This window comes from Vanacampus margaritifer, chromosome 6 (genome assembly GCF_051991255.1).
Source record: "Vanacampus margaritifer isolate UIUO_Vmar chromosome 6, RoL_Vmar_1.0, whole genome shotgun sequence".
NCBI lineage: Eukaryota > Metazoa > Chordata > Actinopteri > Syngnathiformes > Syngnathidae > Vanacampus > Vanacampus margaritifer.
This window is the reverse complement of record NC_135437.1, coordinates 27756792-27773541: the sequence shown is the minus strand read 5'-3', so window position 1 is coordinate 27773541 and position 16750 is coordinate 27756792. Positions and strand designations below refer to the sequence as shown.

Genomic DNA, 16750 nt, shown 5'->3' with positions numbered 1-16750 from the left:
CCTCAAAACTAAAGGCAGTTAATACAGTTAAAGGTTTTATGAGCGTCACCGTTTGCCTCCTTAAGATATTATTTTTTATCAAGTAAAGTCTAATTTGGCACAGTGCATATTTGCAATACGACATTAGCAAATTTGCTGACTATTGTGGGAAACTTTCCCGTGCATTTGCAGTTTTTTTTTTTTTTTTTTACTATGGCGCCATCTGGTGGAATCTTATTGGTAGCATTTTTTTGGTCCTGTTTCGTTGAAAGTCCTTGAATGTACCTTGTAAAAGTCAATTGTGATTTAGGCTAGTATGCTAGCTAATGCTACTGATAGTCCTCAGGTGAAGCTGGCTGGCTTGTTCGTGCTAATTGAACTATATACTTGTGAGTGGAATTTTACTGGTGACCCAGGGCAAATCAGGACACTTATGTAAGTTGTTATGTTACTCATATGTTCCCTTGAAAACTGTATAACCATAGGATAAGAGCGGCTAGGGACGTGGTGCGCTTTGACGCACAAAGGGATCAAAACGAGCTGTATGATCGTTGTTAGGGAACTCATCGTCCGGAAGCAGGGACTGGCCCTCCTTGATATCGCACGATGGGATAGTATAAGAGCTGGGGTTTTCCCACACCCGGGCAGAGTCTGCTGAGGGTTGTGCACGACGCCCAGCTCGCTGACGCTGATCCGCCGGGGTGATTGGCTCTCCGCCCGTGTCAACGGTAAGAGAAACTGAACGTTATCTACGCGTCGGCATCATGTGCTAGGGTAGTTTATCGTAGGGATCTGCATATTGACACTGTGATCTAGCGATATCTACTGCTTGCTGTGGGTTCACATTAATAAAAGCAAATCATTGTAATTAAAGAAATCTTGTTCGCCTATCCTTCCGAACCCGAGAATTTCACAAAACAATACTGAATTGTCATTTATGTAACACGGGTTCATGATTGTGTACACGGCAGATGCATGGTGCTTCTACTTTATGATCCTCCATTCTAAGTCCGTTGCTGCCATCTTGTCAGCTATACACAATTACAAAACTCATCTAAGGTGGCCGTTGATTAGACGCGGGTTCCCGCTATACATAATATGGCTACAGTAACAACTGGTTTTTTTTATGGATAATGTTGCTGTTTGTAAAGAGAAGTAAAACCCTTCATGGTAGTAGGGTGGTTACCAGGTTTTCGTCACAGTCGAGACTCGAGAGGTTCTGGGTTCATATGGCAGCTACGGCCCTCTTGAGTGGAATTGTTCCTCCGGGTACTCCAGCTTCCTCTCACATTCCAAAAACAAGCATGTTAGGTTCAAGTCTGATAGGAGTGGATAGATGGAAAAAATAAAACTACTCACCCATTGAGGATACCGTTCTGGGAATCTTTTTTTTTTTTTTGATGGAAACTTTCAATAGGAATTGCTAGGAATTTATGAGAATTAACAAGAAGAAGCCATGAAATTAGAAAATGAAAGGTTGGCTCTTAATAAGGAACCAAACAATATTTATTATAATCCTGACTACAACAGCCAGATTTCATGTGCTATCTATCTGCACAAATGATTTCTAGAAGCTTGACAGCTGTTAATTTAATATTTTGAAACGGAAATGGAACGTTCTGTCGCCAGCATTTAGGATTAGGGGCATGGATCGTTGTTGTTAATTTTGGAATAAGTTACGGTCGGGAGAATGAGTTTGTTCTTCAGTGAAACAATTGACTCTTCAATAATAGGAGCTAATGTTCTATTTCAAAATATGGTAGTTTTTCTAGTAACAAGCCATCAAGCCAAAATTTTGAGACTGTATGGCCGGATTATACTGCCCCCTGGTGGCTAAGGCACACACACCAGCATTTGTAGCACAATTTATGTATCATTAAGTAATATATATTTCTTGCATTCTATTTAATTATAACTATGTTTTCATAAAGCACAACACTATATAGAGTGCTAATTTTATTTTGAGTTATGGTAAAGTTTGTAAATGTAATTTGTAAGTCAAGATCAATGTAAATCTGTCGGAATGACATATGCCTCTTAACGGTATTATTTTGCATAGCTGTCCACTTATTCAAGTAAGTTTCCATGGAAATTTACCAGGAATTTTTACACCCTTTTGTCCATTTCAGGTTCCATGGTCGTCATCCTCATACCTTTTCGTTGTCTCATAGGAATAAATAAATTAAAGAAAAACACGCTTGAAAGATTCATAATGTGAAAGGACAAAAAAATGACAGACAGGAATAAAAGTCCACAGATATTTAATAATTGTAGGCTACAAATGTGTTTTTTATTATTACTTTAAATAATGTCTAAATAAACGGACGAAAGACATGCTCGTGTGAATTTTCCAATATCAAAAATACAACTGGGAGGAGTGGGAAGGGGCTCGGGCAGCAAAAACCAATCCAGGGTCGAGAGGGGATAAAAGTCGCATGGTCGCAATGCTTTTCGTTCGTTTTTTCTTTCTTTCAGGAGAATTGAGAAGAAAATATATTTGTCATTTATAAAAACAGAAAAAAATACCTCAATACATTTTTACTTTTCTATGTGTGTGTGAGTGTGTGTGTGTGTGTGTTTTAAACTACGTAAATTAAAAAGAAGAAAAGACCTAAAAGAACACACAAAGAGAGAGAGGCGGTCTTGGGGGGTTCTGGTGCAGGGTGGGACAAAAACAGCACGTTTGTATCAAGTCCCTTTGGTAAAAACGGTACTAAATGTTGTCTGTCTTGCCTCTCTTTCGGTGCTTGTTTTTTTATTCTTCTTTACATTCTAACAATTAGCTCAGAAAGTTCTACTAACGCAACAACACGCGTCGGTCTTAAAAAGTCTTGAGACTATTTACAGTGTATTTACAAGGTGTGTGTGTGAGCATTGATGGTAGGCTTTTTTTTCTCTATTTATATTTAAAAAAAAAAGAGTTGTCTTCCAGGGCGGCGAGGATGATGTACGTTAATAGAACTATATATAATATATATTATATATGTATATATGTACAACGCATAGCTTTACAATGGTGCACTCTTGAGTTCAAACAGTGTTGTGAAGCGACGAGCTTGTTTGTCGCCCGACAACGTTGTTTGGGAGGCTCAGCCCGGAACAGGAAGTGAGTTGTGATTGGGCGTTCGTCTCCATCCAAAAAGCTGGGAAGCTGTTTCTTGTTTTGTTTTTTTTTTCTGAATAAGTGCACTTGTCCAGCATGTCCGGGCTGTCTTAAAGAAATAATCCCCCCCCCCCCCCTGTTGGGATCATGTGGACGGTGGAATGGTAAAGCGGCGGTTCACTGTAGAAAAAGCCACGTTCTCTTGGTGAGTGCTGGTGAGCGGGACGAGACCATTCCCGAGTTTTGGCACCCTTGTGAGGGGGGGTGGAAATGTGTGCCCAGCTAAAAACGCTGGTAAAAAACAGTAACCCCGCCGCCGCTGGAGCAACACGCGTACGTGCGCCTTAAAAACAAATTGCTTCCTGACCTGGAGCCGGTGGCTACGGGTTGTATTTGACGCGGTATTTGCTGACGTTGCGGAAGTGGAGCACCTCGGGCTGGCGCGCGGTGCTGCAGGGTAAAAGTCCGTCGCGGCCCTCGCCCATCAGCCACTTGTCGCTTTCGGCGGCCATGTCGGTGCTGACGTGTTCCTCGGCCCACGCCGCCAACCACGCCTGGAAGCGCTGGTGGAGGCGTGTGCTCACACGCTCGTGGGACTGTGGATGGAGGAAGGAAGAAGCGGAGTTGTTACGTCAATCGTGATATCGCCTCAGAAGTAGGGATGGAAAAAGATGCCCAAATATCACGATACGATATTATCACGACATGAAAGTCACAATACGATAATTATCACGATATTGAGGTTGGCAATAATTATTTTTTTTTATTTTTTTTTTAACTCATACTTAACTCTTTTACTGCCAAAAACGTTAAATGACGTTTAGTAAAAACCTACGGAGGGCCGCCAAAGACGTTAAAAGACGTTCTCCAATTTTTTTGATTTTTTTGGGGGAAACAGGTGGAGGAAAGCCTTGGCCCGCTGTGGTGAAAGTTTCAAGCAGATCTAGTTAGCCTAAAGACTATTTTTGGCCCCTAGATGGCAGCGATGACTCTCTTTTGACAAGATTGGGTAGGCGTCAGTAGAAGACGTGAGGCGGAGCTAGAGGGGACAATGGCTGGGGATGGGAAGCGAAAATGGCGACCGGTTGCAAGCAGCTCACACTTGAGCATTTTTTTCAAGGCATTTTTTGGCCCTTCTATGTTTAAAATCCACGCTAATGGTCAGATGAAGGGGACCGTAATATGCTTGTGAATCGAGTCAATAGTTGTAGGAAGTCAATATGTGCGTTTTAGCAAGTGCCTCACTATTAAGTCTTAGTAGAGATTGTATGTTGTTAATATACATTGCTGTTATGTATAAAAGCACAATATTGTGTTATTTTTTTTTAATCATCGGTATCAGTCTCTAAAAAAACATATGTCTATCTCTAGTGAATTACAACTAAAATGTACTTATTACTATTTAAATTAGAATGATATGCACCCCTACTATCACCCATGTGCTTTTTCGCTCGCATACTTCTCACTCACACTCACGCAAGCGAGAAGGTGACCAACTGGGGCCCTACCTGGTGCGCTCGCAACAGCGCGGTGCGTCGGTACATGTAGTCCTCCGACTTGAAGACGTACACCATTTTGTAGGAGTTGAGCTTGAACATGCACTCCATCTTCTCCTTGTCCAGCGGTTTCTTGCCTCCCTCGCCGGCCTCCTTGTCCAGCTGCTCGCGACACTTCTGGTACTTCCGGATCCGCCGCAGATTCCTGGCAACGACACGACTTATGAACTCTACTGGGGCTTGCCAATATTTTTGAAATTATTATTCTATCGATGATTCCATCGATTAATCAAATAAGAAAATGATTTTGCATTAAAATGTATTGCTAAATATTTTTCTTCGATTATTGTTGATATTTGGTAATTTGTACTGATTAAACAGATTTGAAACACTAACTCGCCAACATTTATGAAACTAAGAGCTGCTCCTGTAACAGTCTGCAGTGTGGCACCACGCCACAAGGTGGCGCCTCTTTGTGACGGGTGGTGCAGCCAAGCCCAGTGGTTTTTGTTTCTTTTTAATTTGTTGCTCTCATTTTTTTGCTGTCTCGTCGCCATCCATGGCCGTTACACTCCTCGGGTACTAATTAATGCAAAGAACCTTTTTGGCTTCAGGTTCAACTACAATTACAATTATGTCAAATACAGGTTATTCATACTCCAGCTGCAAATGATTGCGTTTGTAATAGACAAATCTGAATACTGTTTATTTGTTTTTAATGAACTGGTTGTTGTTTTTTTTTTTTTTATGAACTGGTTCTGATTCAGTTACTGGTTTGGTCCATAACATAAATAAATGAATAAATAATCATTAAAAATGTTGATAATGTTTGCCAAAAATAAAAGCCCGTTTGCAAAAGTCTTATTTTAATTAAACACAACTTGCAAAAAATGTGAGTTTTTGGCCCACAAAAAAGTCCTTAATTCGCCATAATAATAATAAACGGCAACTTGAAGAGGGAAAGGCAGCGCCTGGTGCTCAGGCCATGAAAATCCAAATAAAAGGGATGCGGGCGCCTCACCTGGGAAGAAAGACGGGCTTCTGGGCCAGATGCTCCCTCAACTCGGGTGTGGTGGTGTCCGGGTTCAAGTAACGGCTGACGTAATCAGACCACCGCTGCAGACAATGTGATGTTTTTTTTAACAATAACTCAATAAGAGTCAAGAAGCTTCTGCCATCCATATTTCTCACCTCTGCCTCCATGGGCTCGTCAGAATTCTCATCCTCGGTGTCGAGCAGCTCCAGCGTCAGCTGCACCAGGCCTCGGTTCCTGATAAACATCACCTACGAGGAAACAAATGCAAAGGTGACACAGATGGAACACATTTCTTGAATTTGTCCCTCCACCCAAGCACAAAACTTGTTGCCGTCAAATAGTGCACTTTAGGGCTGCTCGATTATGGGAAATTAATTACGATTATTTTGGCAACAATTGAAATCAGGATTATTCAAGCGATTATTAATTTTTTGGTACAATTTTAAAACAAGAAAATGAGTAAGAAAAAAATCGAAACACCATAATTATGTAAGTTCCTTTTGGACCAAACAGAATTTACAATAATATATATATATACATTTAAGCTGGCAAAAAGTTGAAGTTGTGCAATATGATGATCATGTATTTTTTGGTACAAAACAAGAAAATGTTTACACATTTAAAAATATTAAGACCAATTGAAAAAAATAGAAACACTAATTATGTAAGTTATTTTTGGACCAAACAGAATTTAATAATAATATATATTTATTTATTTATGTTGGCAAAAACTTGAAGTTGGAGTGCAGCATGTGCACTGTGCAGTAGGATGATCATTCATTTTTTGGTACAAAACAAGAATGTGGATATAAAAAAAAACAAATAAAAAATATTAAGGCAAACAATATTCTTTGAATTACTAATTACGCAAGTTCCTTTTGGATGAAACAAAATTGATTAAATTAGTTATTTTAAAATCTAAAAAAAGGTGCAAATGTATAAATTTTCAAAAATTAGTATTAATAATCTTTTTATTTACGATTACGCAGATTTTGTAATTGTGTAGTGTAATAATTGTAATTGAATTTTGATGAGTTGCACAGCCCTTGAGCACTCCATTTACTTTCAATTGACTTTGTCTTTTCTCACCTTGAAGCAATTCTCATCCGACATGAGCTGCTCTGCTTTGCGCTGGTAGGCGGCCTCCGGGGCACTGCGGGCAGACAGCGTGGACATGGACCCCCCGCAGGCGGCGTTAGCGTTCTCGGCCAAGTAGAGGTCCGTCGCCTGGACGCAGATCTCGTCGCTCACGATGTGCTGGAGCTACGAGGGTATCCGGAAGTGCAGTATTGAATTTGGGGCGAGAAGAGCGGGTACGGCGTCATCGCGCGGGACGAGAGGCTCACCTGCCGGACGATGCTCTGTACGAGCTTGTCCATGGTGAAGGCGATGTACGCGTGGATGGTGAACATTTCCCTCAGCGAATCCTCGTATTGCGACGCCTCCATGTTGCCGTCGAGCAGGTTGCGAACCATCTCCAAGAAGGCCGAGTAGTAAACCTCCACGTCAATGTCCACTAGTGGGAGATTAATGACACCGATTTTCAGTATTCTCCACCATCAGAATTTTGGCCTGTTTTATTGCTGCTTCTCCTTTTTTTCTTTTGGAGAGCTCAGTATTGTTCATTCGGTAATTTTACCGATTTGACATGTCATCATCATTGCTCTCCTTTTTTTCTTTTTCTATATATATATATTTTTTTTGCTTCTTCTAGTGCACCTACGAACTCTTGTCGTTACAAACAACACGTTTGCTACTTACTGGGCTCCTTGAGTCTCAGCTGAATGGCCGGGTTGTCGTTCTTCTCCTTCTTGAGTCCGAGGACCTCCCGCTCCCATTCCCGTTCACGCATGTCCTCCTCGATCTGCCGCTCGGCCTGCCAGTAGAGGCGGAGGAGTCGCGAGCACAGCGTGTGGTGCAGCCGCAGGAAGATGTACCAGTTGTTGTTGACGTAGAAGAGGTTGTAGGCGTCGTCGCAGCCGCGCAGCTTCTGGGCCGCCGTGTTGCCGAACAGCAGCTTGGACTTCGACGGCGGGCTTCCGTCGCCGCCGGGGATGCCGTTGTGCTTCTTGGAGGGGACGCCCTCCTCCACATCCATCTCGTCTTCGTCCTCCTCCTCCTCTTCCTCCTCCACATCGGAGAGTTCGCCGCGTTGGGCAAAGAGCAAGTCGGGGACAAAGTGGGACATGATCTGCTTGATCTTGTACTTGTCTTCCTTCTGAATGCCGGTCTGGCGCTTGACGTGGTGGATGATGAGGGCCGCCGCGTCCTCCAGGATCTGTCGGTCCTCGTATACCCGGGTCAGGTGGGGGCCTGCGGGCGGGCTGCCGTTCTCCTCGGACGCCTGCTCTTGGCGCTGCAGGGCATAAGACAGGGCAAAAAAATTCAAATAGAGTTTGAAATATACACCACAATAGGATTGCAAGAGTTGAAGAGGGGAGACATGGAAAACAGGCTGGATAGGGGCTCCCGAGGACCGGACTTGGGCACCACTGTGGTAGACTGTGCCTCTACTGACCAATCACAATACTGCTTGTTGATGATGTCATCCTATTTGTCAGTGTGAAAATGGCTTTAAGCGCGTCACTTAGTGCTAGCATGCTATTTAGGCTAGTATGCTAGCTAATGCTATTGATGGGTATTTGATTTGTTTAAGGTGACTCATTTGACTAAATATGTAACATGAGTTCATGATGGTGTACATGTTAAAAGCATGGCATTAATGCTTTGTGAGCCTCTCTGTTTTAAGTGCTATTTGTGGATTTTCGTCACTACTCCGGACTTTGCCGGATTTCACTATAGTCCAGCGCTTCTTTATGCATTCTTTGCCATGCTATTTATTCGGACCAAAAGTTGATGACGAATCAGAAGCGCTCACTTCATCGTAGATGCTTTCGATTTCGTTGAGCAGGGACTTGGAGCGCAACACTTTGGTGTCGTTCTGCTTGAAGTTGATGCCCTGATGGTCCAGAGACTTGAGGTAATACTTCTCGTTCTGCTCCCGCCAGATCTTATTGAAACCTCGCTGGGCTTCCCGCCACTCGTCCTCCTTGGTCTTTAGCCTGGGTGGTGTGGGAGGACATGTTACTGGATGGAAAATTCTGCTTTAGTAAAACACAAAGCGCTCGTCATTCTGGTCCGGCACGCACCTCTTTAAAACGATGGGGACGGAAACGGCTGGGTTCTTCTTCAGGCCGTCAATAATGTCCGGTGCTTTATCGCTGTATATCCTTTGGATGGCTTTCCGGTGCACCACCTCAGACGAACCACCCAACGTGTTGTCCAAGCGAAATTTGGCCTGCTCCTCCGCCGACATCCGCGATATCTTCCGCTGCACGGACTCCAGGGCTCGGATGGTGGCCAGGTTGGTTTCCAGCACCACGTCCAACTGTAATTGTTCAAGTATATCTTTTATTTAACCAGATGAAACCCAATTGAGGTCAAGATCTCTTTTACAAGGGTGACCTGGCTAAGAGGTCAACAGCACACGTCATTAACTCATTCACTCCCAGCAATTTTCACTGAAGCAACTGGGGATGTCCCGATCACACTTTTTTGGACCCGTATCCGAGTCACCTCATTTTGAGATCGTCCGAGTCCAGATCCAATACCTCGGCATTTTATTAAGGAGGGGAAAAAAGTTGTTAATTTATTTATATTTACAAAACTACCCCAACACCTTTTTATCTGGTGAGTGTAGCAGTGGTTTAACTAATTACAGGGATGTGATTTGACCAAAGTGAAATTATCTGAAAATTTAGCCGGGGGTCTGGGGGCCGCTGGCACCCAGCTAGCCCCCCAGAGCTCATGGGTTTTCCGTGTTTTTAAGTACTTTCAATGCACTCACATGACAAAGAAATAGACAAAACAACAGCATAAATTTTCAATGTATATTGAACTATCCCATATAAAATGGCAGTTTTAGTCAACTCAAAATCAGTCACATTCAAAAACATTGGACTGCCTTTGCTTTTAAAAACTATCACTGAGAATATCATCATATCTAACTAATGTGATTACTAAGTTAACACATAAATAATGTTGAAGAGTTCAACTTTCATGAACAAATAATTGTATCATGACCAAATGAAAAGTAACTCATATTAGAACATACCACAAATGTCTTTGTTATAGCAGAAGATGTTATCTGTCGGAGTCATGTGCATACACAATGAACTACTAAAAAAAAAAAAAAAATCGGATTTTTTTTTTGGGGGGGAGATAAAAAAAAGCGGAATTCCGCGAATTAGCGGAAAAATCACATCCCTGTAATTAATACAAATATACTTTCAAGTCCTACTATATTATCTGGTTTATCTGTGTGACGTCAAATTGGCTGATAATTGCCGATAATTATTGTCCCGATTTCTTTATTATTGGTTTTATTTTTTCTGATGTCAAATTAGTCGATAATTGCCGAAAATTATTGGCCGATTTCTTTATTATCTGGTTTATCTGTATGACGTCAAATTAGTCGATAATAGCCCATAATTATCAGCCGATTTCTTTATTATCTGGTTTATCCGTATGATGTCAAATTGGCCGATATTTGCTGATAATTATCGCCCGATTTCTTTATTATTTGATTTATCTGTATGACGTCAAACTGGGATATCGTGCATCCCTATTTAAAAATAGAACGCATTATACGTTTATGGGAGCAATTGAGTTAAAACTGAGACTATACATACAATTTTGCAAATGTATGATGTCTTAAAATAAAATGCGTTGTGCACATGAGAAGAAAATTTATAGTCCTCACACACTACGGGTGATCCCACCTCACAAGACATAACTCACCTCAAAGCGCTCGTCTTCACACCTGTAGATGTGCTCCTCATACTGCGTCTTCTTGGAGCTGACAAAGGTGGAATCCTCGGACCAGGACGGTAAGGATACCCAGGTATCATTTAGCACCTGAAGCCAAAACATGTAACGGGGTTAGAGGTTCATGACCGTTCAGTTACCTGTACTAAAAGTCTTACAATGGTAATAGTTTGGACTCTGGTCATTGACCTGTGCCACTGCTGCTATCACCTCACCTCTTTACAAAGTGGCGTTCTCCCAGTGCATTTGGGCTGCGTGTAGCTTTTGGGCAGTGCCCTGTAACTGGAGCCGAGTCGTTTGCATGAAGCGTAGTCAATCTCCATGGCGATGCCCTCGGTGGCCCGCTCCTTGGGGTACGCTTCGATGTGGGACATTTCCCGGTACCCCAGGAAGTTTTTGAACCAGGTGAACAGCTCTGGGAATTTCCTGGAGCCAACGGTGGAATGGTTGAAGTGAGAGGCAAGCGGTAAAGTGACTGCTATGAATAAAAAAAATACCGAGCACTCACCCTAAGAAGGGTAGCACCAGCTGAACCAGCTCAGTCCGGGAGACCACCTCCTGATTGAAGATGACCAGACATCGAAGGAAGTTGTCGTAGGCCTCCGCACTCCGCAAGGCTTTGCGCACCTTCCAGGAGAAACAAATGTGCATATCTTTGCATTTTAAAAATATAAATCAATTTATTAAAAAACATAACAATATTTCTTTTTTTTTGAAACAGGTGGAAGAAAATGAAAAATAGAAACGTACCTTCTCAAAGAACAGCGACTCTGTTCCGACTCCATGCTTGCTGGCCTCAGCAATGGACGAGGAATCTTTCAAATTCAGTAACTTGGGCTTTTTCTATTTTAGCAACAATAAAAAAAAGAGCCACTTGAATGACAAAACCGTCCCATGAATGACACAGAGCAGAATATATGGAAGCTTTGCATACCTTGATGGGGGGCGTGGCTCCCGGAGCGGGATGCCGGCGGTTCTGGCATCCGTTCTGATTGGGCCTCTGCTTGTTGTTGAGCTGCAGCTTCTTGGCGGTGCCGCCGTGATCGTTCCGTACCGACTCAGCCTTCTCGGCTGTCGTCTTGCTCAACATCTGAGTGGAATGGAGAAGTTGAAACAGCTAGCAAGCGAGTTTGAGTAGAGATGAACGTATCCCTGCAATTAATGAAGGTTCACTATAATGAGTGGATGACTTGAGAACAAATAAGTGTCACTCGGTTCCTACTTCCTGCTTTTGTTCCCATTCTATTATCTTTTTTATGAATGAAGGGATCTCTTTCATGCATTTTGATCCAGCTCTGCTCATGCTGCCCTGCCACGTTAGCGTCGCTCAGTGATTTCCAACCACTGTGCTGCGAGAGTTCCATCAGCTGCGCCACAGGAAATGATCCAATTTCACTTTAGTCGTACAATTAAGCCGTTTATCCAACTGATTGCATTCAGGTGAGATAAGAGCTTTGTCATCAAAATGCTACACACACAACAGCCTTATGTTGAAAACATTGACACATTTATAACAATTTTGAATATGATTACATATCTATGAAGAGATCTGAAAAGCTCATCTTGAGTCAACTCAAGATTGGATTTCCAGAATGTAGAATTTTATGCACCGAACTTCCCTCCTGGCTGGCGCATGGTGACTATGTCAAGCTTATGTCACAAGTCAAAATGGCGGCCAATGAAAAGCGTTGGAAGTTGGATCGTTCTAATTTGATTTGTGAGGATTATTTTGATTCCAAAACGTGAAATGTCATTTGGCTCCTAGAACAATCTGCCTGCTAGTCACAGGCAAAAGCAAAAGAATCCGCCGTTTGTTTGCACTGTGTAAAAGAAGCATTTGCACTGCGTACATATCTGAAATGACAGGATGTTCGGAATTGTCAATTGTTAAAAGAGTCTGTAGTAACATTAGTGTGTTGAAAAATGATCACTGCACAATAGCGAATAATCAGCCATATAAAATTAAATATGTATGATTTAAAAATCTGCGATATAGTGACACCATGAAAAGTGAATGTCAATGCGGTACAACTGTACTCGATTGGCACAGAACAAATTCAAGTGTCACTCACTCACCACTGAACTGTTGGCGTCCGGAAGAAACTGTCCAAACTCGGAGAGCAGGTCCTCTTGATTCTTGAAGAGCCGGGCAACCTGAGCGTAGACCTCTTGTTCCGTCAGGGCCGGAGTGTAGTTTCCTCCGGCCTCCTTCGCGTTCCGTTGCTCCTTCTGCATAACGTAACACATGATATGTGTTAAGGAAAACGGAATTTCCATGTAATCCTTCAGGTGAGTTCCCCCCCTGCAGACCTGGTACGTGTGCAGGATCTCCAAGAAGGCTTTGTAGATGTTGGGTTGACCCTGGAAGCGCTTCTTGATCTTGTTGACGTAGTTGATGGCGTGGTTGAACTCCACCGGCTGATTGTTCTGCGCCGGCAGGCCGGCGGGCGTCCCGCCGAGCGGCGGGTGGGGCGGCACGGGCGGGATGGACGGGTTGCCCTGGCTGCCCGGCGTCGGCGCCTGGGGCTGGGGGGGCTGCGATGAGGGACAATCAGAACAATTTTGAGCTGTCACGCACACTCGCAGCTGTGGCGCGTCTTTTCTAGTGTGCACATACAGCAGCGCTTCGGATGCACGTGTGAAGTTATACGGACTCAGAAACGGCACACCTCTTTGTATCCCAACTGAGCCACACAAGTACCAAGGACAGTAAAATAAATTTTAAAAAAAATACATAAAAGAACAGAATGTACACTGCGAAGTGACATTTGGTCTTTATGCAAGGTGGCTTTCATCCTCCCTCCCGCCCCATGTTTGTCACACGTCCTCAAGGGCGAAGTACTTCTAGATGCCAAAAAGTGACTTTCAACGCTGCATGTACATTTCACAAAGGTTTGTGCTTGTTGGCAATAATTAGGGCCTTGGCATGGATTATTGGATAAATGATTTTGAAACAAGACCAAATCAGCCAGTGTCACAGAATGGAGTGTTTCCTAAACTTGATCGTGCCAATGAATATCATTCTATATGACGCAAAAAGTATTATCATGCTGCCACTATGTCACAATTCACCAATTCAAGTTTTGGGGGAACCTATGCTGCTTTTTCACAACATGTTTTGGCATCTTGGTTTCAAGGAACTAAGTTTCAGTGAGCAGAGGAACTTCATTTTTGACAAATAGAGTAATAGAAAGTAACACAAGACTTTTAGATTTTGTTAGGAGAAAAAGTAAGACTACTTTAGAAAAGTAACTACATTCCTATTAAACAGTGCTTTGGCGTCATCTAGTGATACACTTGGGCGTTTTAGTAAGAGCACAAAACCAGCCAATTGGAGTTTTCAATGAATAACAGATGATCGGCTAAACCAGGGCTCTCCAACCTTTTTGAAAAGGAGAGCTAATTCTTGGGTGATAAAATGACCTTTAATGATGTTATGATGCTATTATTAAAGGTATAATTTACTTTTTTTTTTTTTTTCACAATTTTCAGCAGTAAAAAGTTAATATTTTCTCTATCATGAATTTGACTACGTCATCATTGTTGTATGTACGATTAACACTTTTAAAAGGGCTTTTTGCCAAGGAAGGAACAGTCTAGTGGGAAACTCACTTTGCTCATCTTGGCTGGGACGGGCTGTGTGAGGAGGGCTAGCGCGCTGGTGGTGGCGGCGGGTGGCGCCTGGGTAGAGTGCTGGGTGCCCGGCGCACCTGTGATGGGAATGTTCTGCACCGAAATGCCGTGCGGGGTGATGTGGTGGATCTGGACGGGCGTTATCACGTTGACCAAGTCGTTGGTCTGCACTTCAATCTTGTAGCCGGGCGGCAGGAAGGTGTTGAAGCCCATGATGAGGTCGGGGTGTCCTTTGAAGAGCTGCGACACCCGGCTGATAACGCCGGGAGTGTCGATGCTGCCGGCACAAACACGAGCGGGGGTCATTGTTTGGATGTTATTACTATCGCCATAATAAAGGTAAAGCAGAGAATGTTTGCCAAACTGCTGTTAACGCGCGCTCACCTTTGAGACTTGAACTCTTTCATGATGTCCAGGAAGTCGTTGTAAACCTGAGGCTGGTTGCCAAATTGCAACTTGACTTGGTCCAAGTACGACAACGCATCCTCCACCTATAGGAGACAAGAACGGAGGAAATAAAAGAGCGGAAAGTCAGTCGCTCTGGACAAATTAGAACAACTTTCTTTTTTGTCATCATTTTTTTTCACTGCGTAAAAAATAAATACCTTGAGTCGCTGAAACTGCTGCTGGCCCTGCGCCGAGGCCTGAGGCGCAGCCGCGTGGCTGTGCGCCGGCATCACCGGGGGCCCGTGGGATTGGACGGTGGCGGGGCTGTGGTGGTGGGACCCTCCGTGGACGGCCGGGCTGGGTGCGTGCACGCCGCCGCTGTTCTGAGCCACCGTGGGAACCTGCGAAAAACACGTGTGATTTGGCCCGTCCTGATAGGAAACGCGCATATCTTGAAGATAACAAGTGATAAAATAAACATCGTTTCTACAACAGAAGTATTAGTGTTGTGGCGGGACGTGCATCTGAAGCTTGCGCTTCATAACTCAAATTTAACTTAAAAAAAAAACATCAGAAGTAAGTCATGGTACCACTGTGCTTGAATGAAATATAAAATTAAAAATATATTTTCCCCAACTATATTTAGAGCCCCATTTAAGAGCAAACCTTTAATTTGATATATTCCTTGTCAATTCCCATAAATTCCTGTTCATTCTCAAGTAAAATTTCCAACTTCTTCAAAATGGTTGCCTTACTGTATTTTTACACCTGTATGATAGTTTAGAATGTTAAAATATTGCACATGGATTTAATGAAGGTTTTATTTTTTGGCACAATTGTACAGAGGTTCGGCTACTAAATATCCATTATCTTTAACAGTGTTTTGCATACCTGGTATCCCGGCGGGACCGAGTACTGGACACCTGAAGTGGGCTGCATGTTGTCGGCTACGGCCTCATACACCGCCGCCGGCGCAGGTGCCGGGGCCAGGACGCGGTGCTGGAAGGTCTCGGCGTTGCCCGGGAGGCGCCGCTGTTGGGACGCAAAAACCGTTTCCTGATCCTCCAGTCGCCGCTTCATCATGAAGTCATACTCGACAGAGCTGAGAGACCTGCGGGGGACATGAGGAGAAACCATGAGCAAAAGGTTGTCTCCTCATATGATGACAAAGTCAGCCAGAGATAAGACTCGATCGCTGGGTGTTGCTTTTGCGCTTTTCTTTTTGAACTCTTCGCTTGGAGCTGCATGATGGAGTCACAACATACCAGACAGACGCACATGCAAAACTTTTGAGACATAAAACCTGCAGAGAAGGTGGTGTGGTTGTTTGGGACAATGAGGGGCTTTTGCATTTCACTTCTGTACATTTTGTGGTGTTTAAGAACTTACAAACTTGAATGACAAACTTCATTTGTGCCACTGTGCTTGAAATTTAATTGGTGTTCTTTCCTAGGTGACAAAACATGCATTCATTTTAAGGTGACAGGTGACTTTTGGGAAGGCATATATCGGCTAACATGCATACACACTTGCATTAATTCACAAAATGAAAGGTTGGTTCTAATGGAAATTAAATGCAGCTGGGAAAAAATATTAATTTTGCAAAAATGTCCGCTTATAACAACCTGAAATGGTTATATTGAGGGATGTTCCGTTCAGTTTCTTTTTTGGAGCCAAGTCCCGACTCGAGTCACCTCAATTTGAGCACCTGTCAATGCTGACACATCAGCAATGCATTATGAATTTAAAATAAAACTATGCCGCCATAGCGACTACTTTCTTTTATCAAACGTGATGGAATGTGTAGTCTCATTTTTGGGTACTTAAATTGTTGCTGTTCCATTTAGCGGTATACAGCATATTTATCTCAAGATTATTTTGTCGCTCGTGACATTTAAAAATTAAAAAGAATTTCCTACAAGTATTCAGAAATGTTTCACTCCCTTGTAACCAAAGAATAAAAAGAATTTCCAATTTTTGTATTTCGCTTTCTTCTTTCACCTTAATAAATGAGTTGCTTCGGTACGTCTACTTTCTTTTGCTAAACTTGCTTCTACTCAGCGAGTACTTTTGACACCACTTGAAGCTGAGTCCCATTTTGTGACGTTCCAGAAGCGTGGCAAACAATGAATGGAACGGACCCAAAGTCAGTGGAAGGGGTGTTGAACTGTTTTACCCCCCACAAGACGACATTTGAAAAAGTTTTCTGTCTCCTTTTGAAACCAGGGTTGAGTAAAATCATACAATAGCCGCAGCCAATCACGGCTACCGATCGGCGACGTCACCGAA

At 43.1% G+C, this 16750-nt stretch overlaps 1 protein-coding gene and 1 long non-coding RNA gene across 3 annotated transcripts; one reads left to right on the top strand and one right to left on the bottom strand.

Annotated features, from left to right (window-relative positions):
• Positions 1-233: 233 nt before the first annotated feature.
• Positions 234-16441, top strand: LOC144053127 (uncharacterized). Of its 2 annotated transcripts, none has more exons than XR_013294333.1 (2): positions 234-707; positions 15341-16441. It is a non-coding gene; the product is annotated as an uncharacterized LOC144053127 (long non-coding RNA). The 2 variants fall into 2 exon arrangements; XR_013294334.1 differs by lacking the exon at positions 15341-16441 and adding an exon at positions 4705-4973.
• Positions 2224-15598, bottom strand: sin3aa (SIN3 transcription regulator family member Aa). Its single transcript, XM_077567218.1, has 20 exons — positions 15353-15598; positions 14680-14862; positions 14459-14565; positions 14054-14351; positions 12752-12976; positions 12518-12670; positions 11376-11531; positions 11192-11284; positions 10950-11068; positions 10657-10867; positions 10415-10531; positions 8764-9002; positions 8493-8676; positions 7376-7970; positions 6961-7130; positions 6704-6877; positions 5770-5862; positions 5600-5694; positions 4591-4783; positions 2224-3678 (listed from the first exon to the last, which is right to left on the bottom strand). Exons 1-20 carry the CDS (start codon positions 15596-15598, stop codon positions 3463-3465), a joined length of 3867 nt encoding a protein of 1288 aa, XP_077423344.1. The 3' UTR covers positions 2224-3462.
• Positions 16442-16750: the final 309 nt, after the last annotated feature.